Source organism: Photinus pyralis, unplaced genomic scaffold (assembly GCF_008802855.1).
Source record: "Photinus pyralis isolate 1611_PpyrPB1 unplaced genomic scaffold, Ppyr1.3 Ppyr1.4_LG2, whole genome shotgun sequence".
Taxonomy (NCBI): Eukaryota; Metazoa; Arthropoda; class Insecta; order Coleoptera; family Lampyridae; genus Photinus; species Photinus pyralis.
In genome coordinates, this window is record NW_022170403.1 from 1,941,571 (window position 1) to 1,957,400 (window position 15,830).

Genomic DNA, 15,830 nt, shown 5'->3' on the forward strand with positions numbered 1-15,830 from the left:
TTTTAGTGTAATTTAATCTTTGCTTAAGAAAACAACCTATAACTTATTATTCGTACTAAATCAGTTTATAATTTGCGATATTTAAAATCCGATGTGCGGCAGAGTCCCTTTAATTCTGTATTATGTGCTAAGTGTTATTTATTTATGAGTATACATTTGCTGCTGTGAGATGTTGGCATAAATTAAAATGCACCAATTCGTTTTTAGTTAAATAACTCACATTTTTCCGTATGTCCTTTTCTAAAAAAATAAGATCAGGCGGACTGACAGACCACATGTACCATATAATGACTTGGCAGGGCTGACTTCCCATAAACCTAAGTAGACCCGGGCTTAGAGCACAATTGGCATGGGTTAAATGTTTTTATATAATTTCACACCCTAGCCATTGGCGGGATTCAAATAACTTAAATTCAAACTATGTAAAGTAGAGATGGATAAGACAAAAATGCTATGTTGACTAACGTAGTTTGTGATACATATAATAATTTTTGCATTTCAAAATTATGCAAATACAAAATGACAAGTGAAAAGTTGCAAAGTTGTTTTATGATATATAGGCCCCTGGTTGCACTCAATCGTACCCAAGGAATTATTAGACAGAAATTTATTGAATAAATTGATCAAAAATGTAAAACGAATCAAAATGCTGAAACAATTACCCCAAATTAAGACAATACATTTAAAGCTAAACAAACGCAATGTTCCCCTAGAACTAACTCATCAGACAAAAGAACCTGGTCGAAGAAAATTCCAAATCACTGTTTACACAGGCTAAGTATAGCGGAAAACTGGAGCTGTGGAAAATGTTAAACACGTTTTATACCTATACATCTACAATATACAGGGTGTCCCTAAAAGGTCTGTACAACGCGCTACCAGGGGTTCGTGGTATCAAAATAGGACGATTTAACCCAACTTACCTCTATCCAAAAGTGCCTCGGTAAGGCGCTATCTACCGCCAAAGAATTTTAAAAAAAAAACGTTATTTTTATTTTATCGGAAAATGGTTTTGCCGATTAAAATGAAATTCGGGATGTGAATGTCTAATGTAAAAAGGGTCTTTGTGATATCATCGTTTTGATTGTAGGTGGTAAAATACTGACCATCCACATCTGAAGAGGTCTAAAACTTTTTAACTACTATTTTGACGGTTCTGAATTTTTAGACACTGATAAGACAGTTTTCTTGCAAGCATTTTTTGCCTCTTGATGAATATCGCTATCTGTGATGGTTTACGAAAAAAAAAATTTAGGCATGATGAATGGCATGCACCATACATGCGATTGTTCCTCAAAAAATCAGAAGATGGCTGTGAAACCTTAGAGTGGCGTAACGTTTGTTTGTTGTTTCTTAAACAATTTACGTTTTGCTTGAAGACTTAAAATTTCATTGTTAAAATTGTGATATGCGATTAGTGTTTGGATAGTCGTGGAAATGGTCGCCAATGCGTTAGGGAGTATACTCACAGGTTTCCAAATCGTCATAGCCTACTTCTTGCTTGCACTTATGGTTTTTGAGGAACAATCGCATGTAAGGTGCATGCCATTCATCATGCCTAAATTTTTTTTTTTCGTAAACCATCACAGATAGCGATATTCATCAAGAGACAAAAAATGCTTGCAAGTAAACTGTCTATCAGTGTCTAAAAATTCAGAACTGTCAAAATGGTAGTAAAAAAGTGTTAGACCTCTTCAGATGTGGATGGTCAGTATTTTACCACCTACATAGCAACTACAATCAAAACGATGATATCACAAAGACCCTTTTTACATTAGACATTCACATCCCGAATTTCATTTTAATCGGCAAAACCATTTTCCGATAAAATAAAAATAACGATTTTTTTTTAAATCTTTGGCGGTAGATAGCGCCTTACCGAAACACTTTTGGATAGAGGTAAGTTGGGTTAAATCGTCCTATTTTGATACCAAGAACCCATGGTAGCGCGTTGTACAGACCTTTTAGGGACACCCTGTATAAAAATTAACTATCCGAAAACTCGTGAATTTGAATCATTTAAATCTGACAACTAGTACATTACATAAGACAAAGAATGGCCAGTTCAAATAGATTTCAAAGCAACTTCGCTCCCTTCCTATTTGTGAAAAACAATATTCCGAAGTCTTTTACATAAAGGACATACTTAAATGAAATACATTGTTAATTAGCCGCACCTTCTCCAGTCCAGACGGTATCTGAAGGTCCTGCATATGGCAACCTTAGACTAAAGTTGTATTTGGAAATTAATGCTGCTTAAAGCACTTCTACACTCTGTCATTTGGGTACCTCTGCATGGACGAAACAGTTAGTTATTCAAAAAAGGTAGGTTCGTACACTAAGAATTGAAGTCGCTTAAATAGGAGTAACATTTAAAGTGAACCAAGCAAATACCAAAGTCTAAACAAATTCAAGGGTTACCTACCGCTAGTTACAAGTAGCTGAAGGCAATAGAACTCACATAAACAAAGAATTACTATTAAAATTAGTGCGGTTGAAAGATAAGAATAATTTGGGATACGGGATCAGGAGTATACATATAAAAAATCATAAATTAAAAAGTAGTGCACAAAGCGACAACGCGTTGCTCCACGCTCTGCATATAAATTTTCGCAAATGATTTGGTGATGTAACAAGGTCATGACTTTGGGATTTCCCCAAGGCAATTCCTCGGAATTTTCCAAGGTCATTGGCATGGGATTATCAATGTTATTGCACCAGGAGTTCCCAAGGTCATGATCCAAGAATTTCCCAAGGCCATTGCCCTGGGATTTGATACGGTCATAACCCCGTTATTTCTCACAGTCACTGCTCTGGGTTTTCCCAATGCCATTGCCAAGCGATTTTCCAAGGTCATGATCCTGGGAATCTCCAAGGTCATTGCCCGGGATTTCCCAAGGTCGTGGTCCTGGAATTTTTCAAGATCTAGGCCTTGGATGCTGAATCAAGGTTATGGTCTTGGATCCTGGGACAAGCTCATGCCCTTGAGTTTCGGATTCCCCCGATTACGTCACAAGGTCGTGGCTTTGGGATTTCACCGTGTTGGGTAGCTAATAAGGAGTGACCTTGTTTGTTGTTCAAGGTTGCAAAAAAACTATTCTCAAAAATGCCAAAATTTTACAAAGAACAGCAAGCAAAGTTTGACACATGAAAAGAGAGATGTTAAAATAAGAAAGTTAAACCACATTTGGTAAAACTGGCAGTGAAACTCGCACAAACACGTTTTTCGCTCTGACAGATTGTTAGCGATAGAATTTTTTCCTGGCTGAGGTAATTGACCCTGGTAATATCCCGAATGACAGTACAGAATGCGTGCGCATGGTATTTTGGTTGCCTAGAATTAGGCGTCTTTCAGAAGAGCTTTTGTCATTTAAAAGTAGACATAGGAAATCCCTATGTCTACTTCTAAATGAATAACACTCTATGTCATAAATGTACAAGCATTATGAGTATAACCACAGACATAGTATATGTTGTCTGTGGTATAACTGCACACATCTCGCATGAGGCACCGGACCTCAGACAGGTTGCAAGAAGAGTAGTTTTTGTATTTTTAAAGAATCCTACTATGCATCATCCCCAAAATAAATGCCATGTATTAAAAACAAAAAAAAACCATATACAGAATGCTTATTGTAATTCAAACTTGTGCTTGTGGGTGTAGTCAGCGTCAGCGACATAAAACTAACAGCATAGAAAGGAATATATTACAACAAATGTTCTTAGTAAAATTAATCGAATTAAAAGTGTACAACATTAAATAAAACTGAATACAAGTAATCAACAATAGTAAATTCAGCAGGTACAAGAAAGCAGTTTAAATTAAGAAGATGTTAATTTGCACAATCGTTAGAAAAGAAAACCACATGAATCAGTATAACACATCTGAATTAACCTATAACACATTAAAACTCTCGAATTAGCCATATAGTAGTACTTAAAGTTGGTTTATTTTTGCCTTTGTGAGATTTGCAGCATTGAAAATATTTTGAGCACTTTCCAAATTGTAAAAAAAACTTAAGATGGCTCTTTAGGAAATTTGATACCGTTTGTCGAAAATATTTTCCTACAAATTATTTGATCAACCAACTCACAAAATCAATTAGTGTTACTTTTGTTCTACAACTTTCCACCGCGCAAATGTGAATGGGTATAGTTAACATGATCAGCTGCAAATAGGTATACATAACCTAGTGTAAGTCTGAAATTTATTATTTTACATTTCATTGTACATAATATCGATATGTATCAATAAGTTTGTTTAGTTCAGGTTAAATGGCAAAATTGTTTTGTAGCATAACAATGTTCAGAGACTTAACCATATTACAATCGAATCACAATATTACGACATCACATTTTTTCTATACGAGAGAGCAAGAGATATCATGATTGTTTCGTAATTAAGTCTACTCACAACAAATTTATTAAGCTACAATGGCACTGGATGGTGTCTTGTTAAGGCCACAGGTACCATCTCCTCTGTACACTAAATAGTAACCTTGCTGTCCCCAGCTGGAGCCCCAAGAATTCTTGACAATCCAATAAGGCATGGTTTTATTGAACAATGGATATTCTGAAATGAATTGTTTAATACATATCGGCTTTAATACGAATTAAATAGAATAACAAAAAAGAAACTTTGTACATACTATGAATGCCATATCCGACGATTAACACGCCATGATTCAAATCGTCAGGATTGCACAGCATTTTCCACGGATGTGAAACTCCGCCAAAATAGAATTGCATAGCATTTGCGTTAATCGCAATGGAAATCGGACCATTTTTAACCAACCATTTCGCCATATCAGTTTCATTATTACTGATGTTAACAGCTCCACTCAATTGTACTTTAATTAAAGATTTATTTATGTGGCACTTCTCGTCGTCTCCTTCGTATGGGTAGTCCTGTTCTGTTTCTAGTCCGCCCAATTTTTCAATTTCCCTATTAGAAAGAAATAAAGATTACGAAAAAATTATTTTATAATGAATTTTTTTTTATTTTCATGGGTGCACACACGTTTTCAAAGTAGAACATCCAATTTATGTTAGTAAATTGCTGGTTACACAGAAACTGTTTTCAATAGACCATTATTTGAATATGTTAAATACTGCAATTTTAAGGGGTTTAGGTATTTTCCCAAACATACAGAGAGGACATGATGGCGGTCAAGTTTATAATTTGGTAAATTTATAATTTGATTTCTTAAGAGTTTCCAGTGGTAGCATTGATTATATACTATATAATTAATGGTGGTAGAAGTAACATTTTTATCTATTAATATCTTTTGAAATTTTAACCACAGATGCTTCTAGTAAAGGCAAACATATCGCCTATAATGAAAATCACTTGTGCGCATGCGCAGACTGCGCAATACTGTATTTGTTTAAAATTTTAACCAGATATCTCTAGTAGTAAAGACACACATATTGCATATTGTAAAATTGCACAATGCCAACTTTCTTATTTATGGAGACATTTCTTTGAAATTTTAACCATAGATGCTTCTAGTAAAAAAATTGGCGCACATAGCTATGACCTGTTGATAAGTACTGATCAATGCATGGAAAATCCGCTAAAGGTATTCGCCCGAGAGTGAAAAGCTTTTTACTTGTTAAATTCTACAGGCAATTTTGCACCTGATACGTTGTTTTTAATAATTTGAAGTCAATTTGAAATGGTGCTTCAAAATATCCAAATGAAAATTCTTTGTGCTCATTCAATCTGTTCATGATGCCTAGTCTTACTTATAGGTAAGTTCTTTAGTACCATCAGCTGCAGCCACATATTCATAAACAATTCCGCAAATTTCAGTTATACCAATTACTCCTCAATCACCTTTGATAATCTCTGTTCGTGAGCTTGGGAGACTAAATGGAATTAACATATTTACAACGCAAAATTGAAATGAAAATGAAATTTAATTGAAATGGCCAGCATTTCCAAGTAAATCTGCAATATTATATAGAAGTATTCGTGCCAAACTTCGTGGTAGCATCATCATTTGAGTAATAGTTGATATCTGCATGTGCCATCATCTTGAAAAACAGTGCCATCTTGGAAAACGGCGGCCATCTTGAACTTTTTCATATAAAACAGTACCCTTAATGGCAGTTATCATTTGAAAGATACTTACTGCTAATAATAATTAATGGCGCGTCATCTTCGAAAACGGCAACCATATTACAGCCAGAGTTTTTATATCAAACAGTACCCTAATAGGAGAATTCGTACCAAATTTCATGCGTGTATCATCTGAACGATTCAAGCATTTTGTCTGCCCCACGATTAACAATAAAAGTATAGATAAAGTCATCACTTTAACGGCAACGTAAATGAGTGCGCATTCTAATGACAGATATTATTCTTATTAAAAATGGGACGCGGAGCATGAAATAAAATGAAGTTCAAAACAGAAAACAATATTGTTTCCATGAAAACGACGGGAGAACCTAAACTTGCTATTTTTGACGTGTAAATTAAATTCAGAATTTCCCAAAGTTTTGGATTATGGCTTCTGCTATAAAATAAAGTTTTGGATGATACACAACGATAAAAGGAAACTAACCATCTTGTGAGAGTTAATGCATTCATGCCTTTATTGTCTTGTACAATAAATTACTATTATCAAAATAATTAAAGAAGAAACGCAAAATTTGATTCAAACACCACACATGTAAGTAAAAAAAAAGTATCCATTTCAACACTTTACATGGTTAATTTCAGTGTAGTGAGGGAAGTCTCCTGCTCTTATTCCCCTCCTTCATAATTGAACGAGAGTAGCAATGTATTCAAATAGAACATATAAAAAAAATTATCGACTATCTCAAAATAATTAACATTATTAATTTATTAATGGGTAAATTTCATTTTTGCCGTACCAAGGGATGGAATTTGGAGCAGAAAGATAATAAATGGCGGGTTTTTTTGATAGTTTTTTTAAAATTGCCATAAATCATTGTAATGAAACTGTCGGAATAAATTCAACATAGCAGAAAATCTGCCCCTCCCTGTCATTAGTCCACAAACTTACATTTAATTAATAAAATACAAGCAGTCAATACTTCACACGAATTCAATATCGGCTGAAAGTTAATGATCTCTGTACCTACACTACGTAGCCAGCTATTATTTGTATACTTAATACATTTGTTCTAATAGAACAAACGAAATAAATTGTAATTTTGCGCGGCGCCTTTCAACTTTTTGTTTATTTAAAAAAGTAGTTTTTACGTTTACGCATGCGTGGCAAGCCTTGCAAGATACTAGTTAAAATGTAATGTATTTTTGTAAGAAAGTTGTTGCAGTCACTGCAACAACTTTCTTACAAAAATACAGCACAGTACTTGCCTATAAGCGTTGTCCATTAATCCTCCATTGCAACCCTGATCAGTTTTGTCACAATCTACAAGTTCCTGTTCCGAAAACTCCAACAACTGATTGTACTTGAGAGCATACTGCCCTTCTACATTTCCAGTAACACTGAATGCCCAACAGCTGCCGCACGACCCTTGATTCTTCACATGGGTAACGACTCCTTTCGTCCTCCAATCGAATTCGACAGGTAATGTTACATTAGGAATTTCTGCTTGATGATATGACATCGTATTTTCATCAGTGCGCAAATCTGGACGATATCCCATAAATTTTTTAAACTCCGCCGCAGTCAGATCTGCAAACTTTGTGATACCATACCTTCCGGTTCCTTTTTCATGCTCATTTAATTCTTTAATTTTTTCCAAATTTTTTTGAAATACATTGAAACGATAATTGAACTCATTTGGCGAATAGACTTTATTGTACTCCTTCACGAATGTTTGAAATAACGAAAAACTCAAAGTTTTTATTTCTCTTTTTGATCGAAAACTTTGGGAAACGGAATCATCCTCGCACGTAATGTTGGTTTCGCGTCCCTGAGGTAGCCAAGGTCGATCCCATACAGTAATCCTGCATACCCGAGTGGGCGCACCGCTTAATGAACCGCAAGTGGCTAGAGCGGTCCTGCTACCTTTCGGACAATCAGAAAGTACAATTTCTGCCTTGATTCGATACATCATTCCTGCAACAACTTGTTTTGTTGCTTGTAGAACACGTACAATTTTATATTTATTATCAGATTGTGAAGTTGAATCTAAATGCCCTAATGCATTTTCTGTGTAACTAATAATTTCTGGGTCTGCACTGGCAACAGCAGTGTTGCCTCCTACTAAGTTATTTACACTTCTTCTTTGTCTAAAACTGTAAGATGAGATGGGAGAGGTGCCATCAGAACAGGTTATGTTGATTTCCCGTCCGTTAGGTAACCATTGTCTTTCCCACAAGATAATATTACAAGTATGAACACTTGCTCCGGGAAGCGTGACACAAGAATCAGGATGCGCAGTACTAGATTTGGGACACTCCGACAATGTAATTTCTGCAGTGACATTGTAAAGGAAACCAGCAACAACTTGCTTGGAAGCACTTAGTATTTGAACAATCTTGTGCTTGGTATCATGCGCTGTCTGCGAGTCCAAATGGTTTAGGGCAGTATTGGCCAAGTTTTCCACTACGGGATCGTTGATGGAAATTGCGTTAATTCCGCCTGGAATTTGCCTTTTAGATCGTACAGTCGAATAAATATCGTGCTCTTTTCCGTCTTCGGTGCCTACTTTGTAGCAATGTTTTTTTAAAAGTTGTGGGCTCTGCTTATCTTCGCTGATAAGAACAATTACGTCGCAAACACTGGTGGGATTCATGACATGCTCTTTACAATCATTTGATGATGCGTCTTGAGCGCATGCAGGATTTCCTAGCCGAAGCATTAAGTAATATTTGATACCGTCACTCATTACTTTTCTTTTTGCATTGACTACTTCTGCAACGGTAGTTTTCTTGTCGTTATGTAGAGAAGAAATGACAAAACTGGTGAGTTGCTTTAGTAAATATTTTTCTCCTTCTGGGACTTTTTCTAATGTATGATCAAAAGAGCGTTTTCCACGTTTAGTGTTCTTCTTACAGGGTTCTTCAGATTCATCAGATGAACTACTGCTAGAACTACTACTACTACTGCTACTAGAACTACTGCTACTAGAACTACTGCTGCTGCTGCTGCTGCTACTACTGCTGCTGCTATCATCGTCATCGTCACAAGACTTGTGCTTATCTACCTTACTTTTCTTTTTATTGCAACCCTTGTCGTGCTTATGATTGTGTTTCGATTTTCCCTTCTTGTGTTTATTTTTACAACTGCAATCATCGTCATCATCATCACTATCATCATCATCAGAATCGTCACACTTTTTCTCTGAATGCTTTTTCGATTTTTTCTTGTTCTTTTTCTTTCCACAATCGTCGTCATCATCACTATCAATCGAATTATCCCGATGACTACGCTTATGCTTAGGTTGGTCGGCCAACATAATTTCATCCTTTTTATCCACATCATTACTCTCTACCAACTTTCCCTCCTTTGTATCACCAGATGTTGATGACAAAACTGCATTATCTTCCGACGCAGCAGTGTGTTCCGATTGTGGTTTAGCAATGTATTCAATTTGAGATTCAAGATCGGCCCAATCAAAATCATCAAAATTATATTTCTTGGTAGTGGTTACTCTAAGTGGGTAATACTGAATGTCGGAAAAATCTTGAGAAATCGTGCAATTATTGGCTATTACATTCTTTGATCTGCTTATCCACAATTTCTGCAAATATTGCACTTTGCATATCTCAGGTGGAAGCCCAGTATCAATGGGGCATGGTTGCAAATTTTTAACATCTTTGGAACAGACGGTCGGTGCAACTTCTAATAGTAAGATAAATTTCACACCGGATGTCACCTACAATTTCGAAATAAGCGAGCGTTTTAGACACACAACACTTACCTCTTGTTGAATACGTAACACCTTAACCTGGGCGTATTTAACGTTTTGCTCAGAATTAATATGCTCAAGGGCAGTAGAGATCAGATTCTCGATGCCATCAACGTTTGTATCCAGATCAATGGGGCAGTTGGTGCAGTGAAACTCATCTTTATGAACTGTCACTATTGATTTTTCAATAGGATCAACAACAAAATGAAGCTAAAATGAAGTTGATGGTTAAGTGTAAAGAAACTAGCGTAATGTTACTTTAATGGGATGGTCTTCTGTTTCAACTCTTTCTGTTACAGGGGGAGCAGGTGACTGCCCGGTGTTGTTTAAATTGGGATCAACTTTTCGTTGACAAAGATTGTCATTTTGGACTTCGTAGTTACCATTGATGAAGTGCAAAACTGCACTACATGTGAATAATCCATTCTCGCAGGGATTTGGAACTTGTTGTCGACAATGTCCTGTTACTTCAATTGTTAATTTAATGACATTATCAGCCTGAAAGAAAATGAAATAAAGTATGCTTTTTGGAAAATATTATCTGTACAGGGTAATTGAAATTCGTGACTCACCATTGAGATCTCCCTAATGGTGAGAGATACAGTATAGTGTAGGTTAAATGGGGGCAATGGGGGCAAAGTTGCCCCTTTTTGTGACTTAAAAAAAACGCATCTTTGAAAAAGACTGAGATATCATCGAAAAACTGAAAATGTCAATGTCGTTTTCTTTTTCCCTAGCTTAAACGGTTGGAAATGGGCGATCCCCGTTAGTAACTTCTATGTGCATTTTTTTCAGAATTTCCATAATACGCTAGATGTAGAAGGTACAGGGTACAGGTTACTACTCTCTTAATTCTTATGGGCGCCACATTGTATTTTTAAGGAATGAGATAGAAGACAAAAAGAAATTCATTGGAATACATCGCCATCATAGCCACGTTAATTCAGGAAGATCTAGTTACCCATGGATGCTTGTTGCGAATTGAAATGTAAAACTTCTGATTTTGAAATTTATGTAAAATGTATAGAGTGAGACACGTCATTATTTTTCTCATCAACTTTATTCTTTTATATGACCCGTCAAAAAAGTACATACTGTATTGAGTAGCATTTTCGAAATCAACAAAGTAGGTATGGCACACACAAAAAAAAACAAAAATTTGAAACTGATGGTTTCAACAGGATGGTACACCCGCGCACAATGCCGTAATCGTGCGAGAAAATTTTTCATTTTCCAGGAAATTTGTCCAACACATGCACGATTGGGCCGTTGTGAGCGAGTGCATGACTGTTGAACGTTTGGTCTTTCTATGTGCCCTACATGTATCGTAATAAAAAATGCTACTCAATACAGTATGTACTTTTTTGACGGGTCATATAAAAAAATAAAATCTCTCAACGCCGTCTTGCAAAGCTCAAAAAGTGGGCAATGAGAAAGGTTTTTTAGCGCATTTTTGGAAAAAAATACGCTATGGCTGGCTGGTTGGCTGTCCGACTGAGTTCTTAGCAATTACAATAGCTAGAGACTTCAAATTTTCACTAAAAGCTTTCTGCTATAGTGTAGAATTACTTCGTGAGATCCATAATTTTAAACTTTGCTAATGAAATACTGATCTGCATTACCAAAAATGCGCTTTCATCATGCATATGCTGATTTACAACTTGTTTTTATTTTTTTGTATTTGACATCAGAACAAATAGAAACGAAATCGGCCAATTTCGCTTTTTCCGGCATATCTTTCGAAGTAAGAAGAATTTTCTGGTTTTCTTTACAGCATGATAATTGCGCAACTTTTCCTTAATTTGGCGATCTTCTATTCTTTCTGAGATCCCTATGATACACATCCTTATCTTGGACACTTCATTCTTTATTTTTTATTTATTCTTTGCATAATGAAAAAGAAAAGGAATAAAAATAACAACTACTTATACTATGTACACTACCTATTTTTTTTACAATGTCAGAGGCAAAGTTATTATCAATACATCATCGTTTAATTAGCGATAGATAAGTTTTAAAAAAGTCTATCTTTGAACTATCGATCGGTATTATCAGATCAAACAGACAATGGCCCATATGAATAAAAGGGAGCATATGCTTATACTTGCAAAATTCGAAGTAAATACTCGTAAGTGCCCCCTCACACTGGGCGACTTAGCAGCACCGCTTAGCCACGGGACGGGACGCAGTGCAGAGCTGCTCAGCAGCCCAGTGGAAAGCGGCACTTACAAGTATTTACTTCGAATTTTGCAAGTATAAGCATTTGCTTCCTTTTATTCATATGGGCCAATGTCATTGATCATGCGTCACTACTATGGGTGCCATCTTTAATTCAAACAGGTCTATCCAATATCTATGAAAAATTGATTTGGCCCAAAATTGCAGAAGAATTGTCAGATAACCAAACCACGTCCTTTAACAGCGCTTCTGCAAAATTGGCAAATCTGTCACAGAAATAGATGCCTACAATCATAAAAAGGTCTACGAAAGAACTACAGAAGTTTTTTGCGTATTTTTATTAAAAAATGATAAAGAACACAACAATTGGCGTAGCCAATTCACCCCACCTACTTTTAGTATACTTATTCTTGAAACGAAACGAGCGTTATCAATAATTATGAACTTGCTCGTGAACTTGTTTGTACCTAAATAATTATCTCGATGATTATGCACAAACAAAACAAATGTAAATTGCGCACAACACTTGTGGCACTAATAGAAGCAAACCTATCCACGGTTTGGCACAAATCGGTAGTAGCTTGCAAAAGTTATTGATGTTTATAGTTTCTTAGAGAATGATCAACGGCGAGGGTTTTTTATACATAAATATTTAAAAACAGCCTGGCAAGCATTCAAAATGTATGCAAGAATGATCAGGTTCTTAAGAAAATTCTACGTAATATTCGAGGTAATATTCCATTTTCACATGTATGCCCTCCTCTGACATTCCGTTTTCGAGATATCCCCACTTAAAGTTTGTCTCTCTCTCTCCTATCGCCGTTTGTGACTACCCTCCTTTGACACTTTCTCCTCAACATATGAGGAATTATGACAGAACTTGATATTAGAGGGCGGTGGTTAGTAAAAATTAATTCCTTTCGTTGAAATCTCAATGCATGGAAAATGCGCTAAAGTTACTATCGCCTTAGAGCGAAAACCTTTTTACTTGTTTACTTACCAATAAAATGTGTAGGTGGTGTAAAAAACGCAAATAAATAATAAAGTATAAGAAATAGGTAGAGGAACACCTTATATTAATAGAAGTAGAATTTTACGGAATGCTATAATAAAAAATACATATTTTAAAATTTCTGTAATTGGACAAACGCTTTAATCAATCTAAGTACGTATGTTTCAGAGGTACAGGGTGAAAACGAAAAGTTGATTTTTGGGGTTCATATCGTATCCCATATAAGATATAAAAAAGGTAAAAACTGCCTATTTTAGATATTTTTACATAGAATCCAGTGGCGCAGTCAAACAAAATTTTTTGAAAATTTTTCTGACATTTGGCCCAAGCTTGGTATTTCTTAAACACCCTCTCTCGGTATATCTTAACGTCAATTTTGTTGCATTTTTTTCCTGATTACATTCTTGTATCACAAGCTATATTTTTTTTAATTTGAGCCATGAAAATCAATAAAAACCTTATTTTTTAGGGTATCTAGTAGGTCATGAATTTTTGGAGATTTTATCTTATTTATTGTATCGAAGGTAACTAAGGCAGCTGATACCAAGCAATAAAAATGGCTGAAATATACCATTTCAAAATTTTGAAATATGATATAATATTATATAATGCTGGCCACGCCAAGAAAGAATGCCGGTCACAGACTACCTGATGCCAGTCTACAATCGTATGGTTTAATATAAAAATCAGATGTTCTGTGACCAGCATGCTCTCCTGGCGAGCATAATAGTATACAGGCTCATTCAAATTCGAGGGCCACCATGGGGATTCGCATGGGGATATAGGAAACTGTAAGAGATATGACTCGAGATATGAAGATAAGTTTAAATTTGGCAAAGGAGCGTATTTTGATGCTTACTTTATTGAATAAAAATGTACTATAAAAACATCTTTCTTATCACATTTTCAATTTTTTTACCCTAAATTCAAAAATAAATTTTTTAAAACTAAGGGTAAAACTATAAAAAAGTAAAAATTCGCTGTTATTAAAAAAGGCAACGGTACCAGTATCGTATTAGGCAAAATTTTAATAAGGAAAAAATCAAGGAAAAAATGCACTATTGGGCAGATTTGTAGTGCAATAATAGTCTGTGCAAAGATCAATGATCTTTGGTCTGTGTAATATCACTGTCGAGAACACAGCTTGGAGGTGAGTATTTTCGGTTATTTTTGACACTAATAAAATAATTCTTGACCGAGGTAGGTACTTTTAAAATATTCAAAAATACAATGAGTACTTAGGCATTAATAGCATTCAACCTCAAACATATTTTTTGGCGAAATAGATAAATGGCTGTTTTAAACTAGATTTAGGTGTGTGTGGCCACCAGAAAACGTAGAGTAAAATTTATAAAAATGCGTTGAATATCTTTGAATCAGAATACACAAATATAGAAACCTATTATCGAGCCTATTATCATGATTCATAATACTACCAACAAAATGTTATTTGATTTGTATTTTTTGTACTCAATTTATTTTATCAAGGTACCTAATATAGACAGGCTTGATAACTATAAAGTAAATTCCGAGGTAAAATCCTTACATTGTTTTTTATTTTTATAAAACTAAAGGAGCAACAGAGCAGACTCAAACGTTACATTTTGATCACACTAAAAATAAATAGTAATTGAACCCTGCCAACTTAATGCTAATTACCTCTGTTAGCATCACGCATTAGTACCTACCTACTAACCACCTAGTTATTGCGTCACAGTTTCCTGATGCCAAAATCCTGTCTTGACTGTCCAATTCTTTCTAAGGACTACATAAATTAAATTAATGCTTATTCTACCGCTCCACCAAATTTATCGAACTGTTAATTCTACATTAGTTGGCGTTGGAGTACAACAGTGAATATATACAGTGTGCCACAAGATTCTCTATTGGGGCCTACGTTATTTCCTATTTATATCAATCTCCTCCAAGTTCAAAAAGGCTTTGTGTAAAACTTTCTAGATGCAGTCCAAAATATTTTCAAAAATTTCTATCCTTATACAAAACTTTTGCAATTCCCAGAAATCACTAGTAAACTTTTAAATAATGTAGTGCACCTGCAACAAACGTATCATAACATTGCTCATGCACTGTTTATAGAGTTGCAATAATGAATAATAAATTACTCAAGTAGTAAAATAACTATAATATGAAATTACCTCGGTAATTACGCTGTAATAAAAATGTTAATCTATATATACACATTAATTGTAACCCCTGGATAAGAAATCCTATGTTAAAACTACCTATAAATAAGTGCACCTATATAAAAAGTTGGCAATGTGGTTGTTTAGACGTACTTGCAATGTATAGTTGGCAAATGTTTCATAGGCTTATATGTCTTACCTATGAGTAACCGATACATCTCAACATTACATGAGCCTGTTAACATTACTTGGTGATGTTTGTGATACCCGCATCTACTTCTGCAGGTGTCAGGAAATGCCACCTGATTTTGCTTGGTTTTAAATTTAGACAATGGCAATTGTCCCAAGATGAATGTGAATACAAAATTAGTCATTTTCACATTTTCCACAGAGTAATATTATTTCTGAAATAAAAAATACAAGAAAACTCTTACCTCTTTTTGCGCGTTTAAAAGGCTGTGATATTGAAAATCGTGTAAACTGTCACTTTTCGAATTTAGATTATTTAAATAGCCTTGTATATAAGGATAGTACAAGTTATAAGAGGCATCTTCAGAACTATCACTTTTTGTATACACCAAATTACAAACTAAAATAAGCGCACAAAACCATGGTAACGCCATTTTTAAATTAATTTTTAC

At 35.0% G+C, this 15,830-nt stretch overlaps 1 protein-coding gene across 1 annotated transcript; it reads right to left on the reverse strand.

The window, feature by feature from the left end:
* Positions 1–3,620: 3,620 nt before the first annotated feature.
* On the reverse strand, positions 3,621–15,830 carry LOC116162677. Its single transcript, XM_031476340.1, has 6 exons — positions 15,624–15,830; positions 10,114–10,353; positions 9,868–10,065; positions 7,352–9,822; positions 4,650–4,945; positions 3,621–4,573 (listed from the first exon to the last, which is right to left on the reverse strand). The coding sequence occupies exons 1-6, from the start codon at positions 15,810–15,812 to the stop codon at positions 4,425–4,427; spliced, it is 3,543 nt and encodes a 1,180-aa protein (XP_031332200.1). The 5' UTR covers positions 15,813–15,830; the 3' UTR covers positions 3,621–4,424.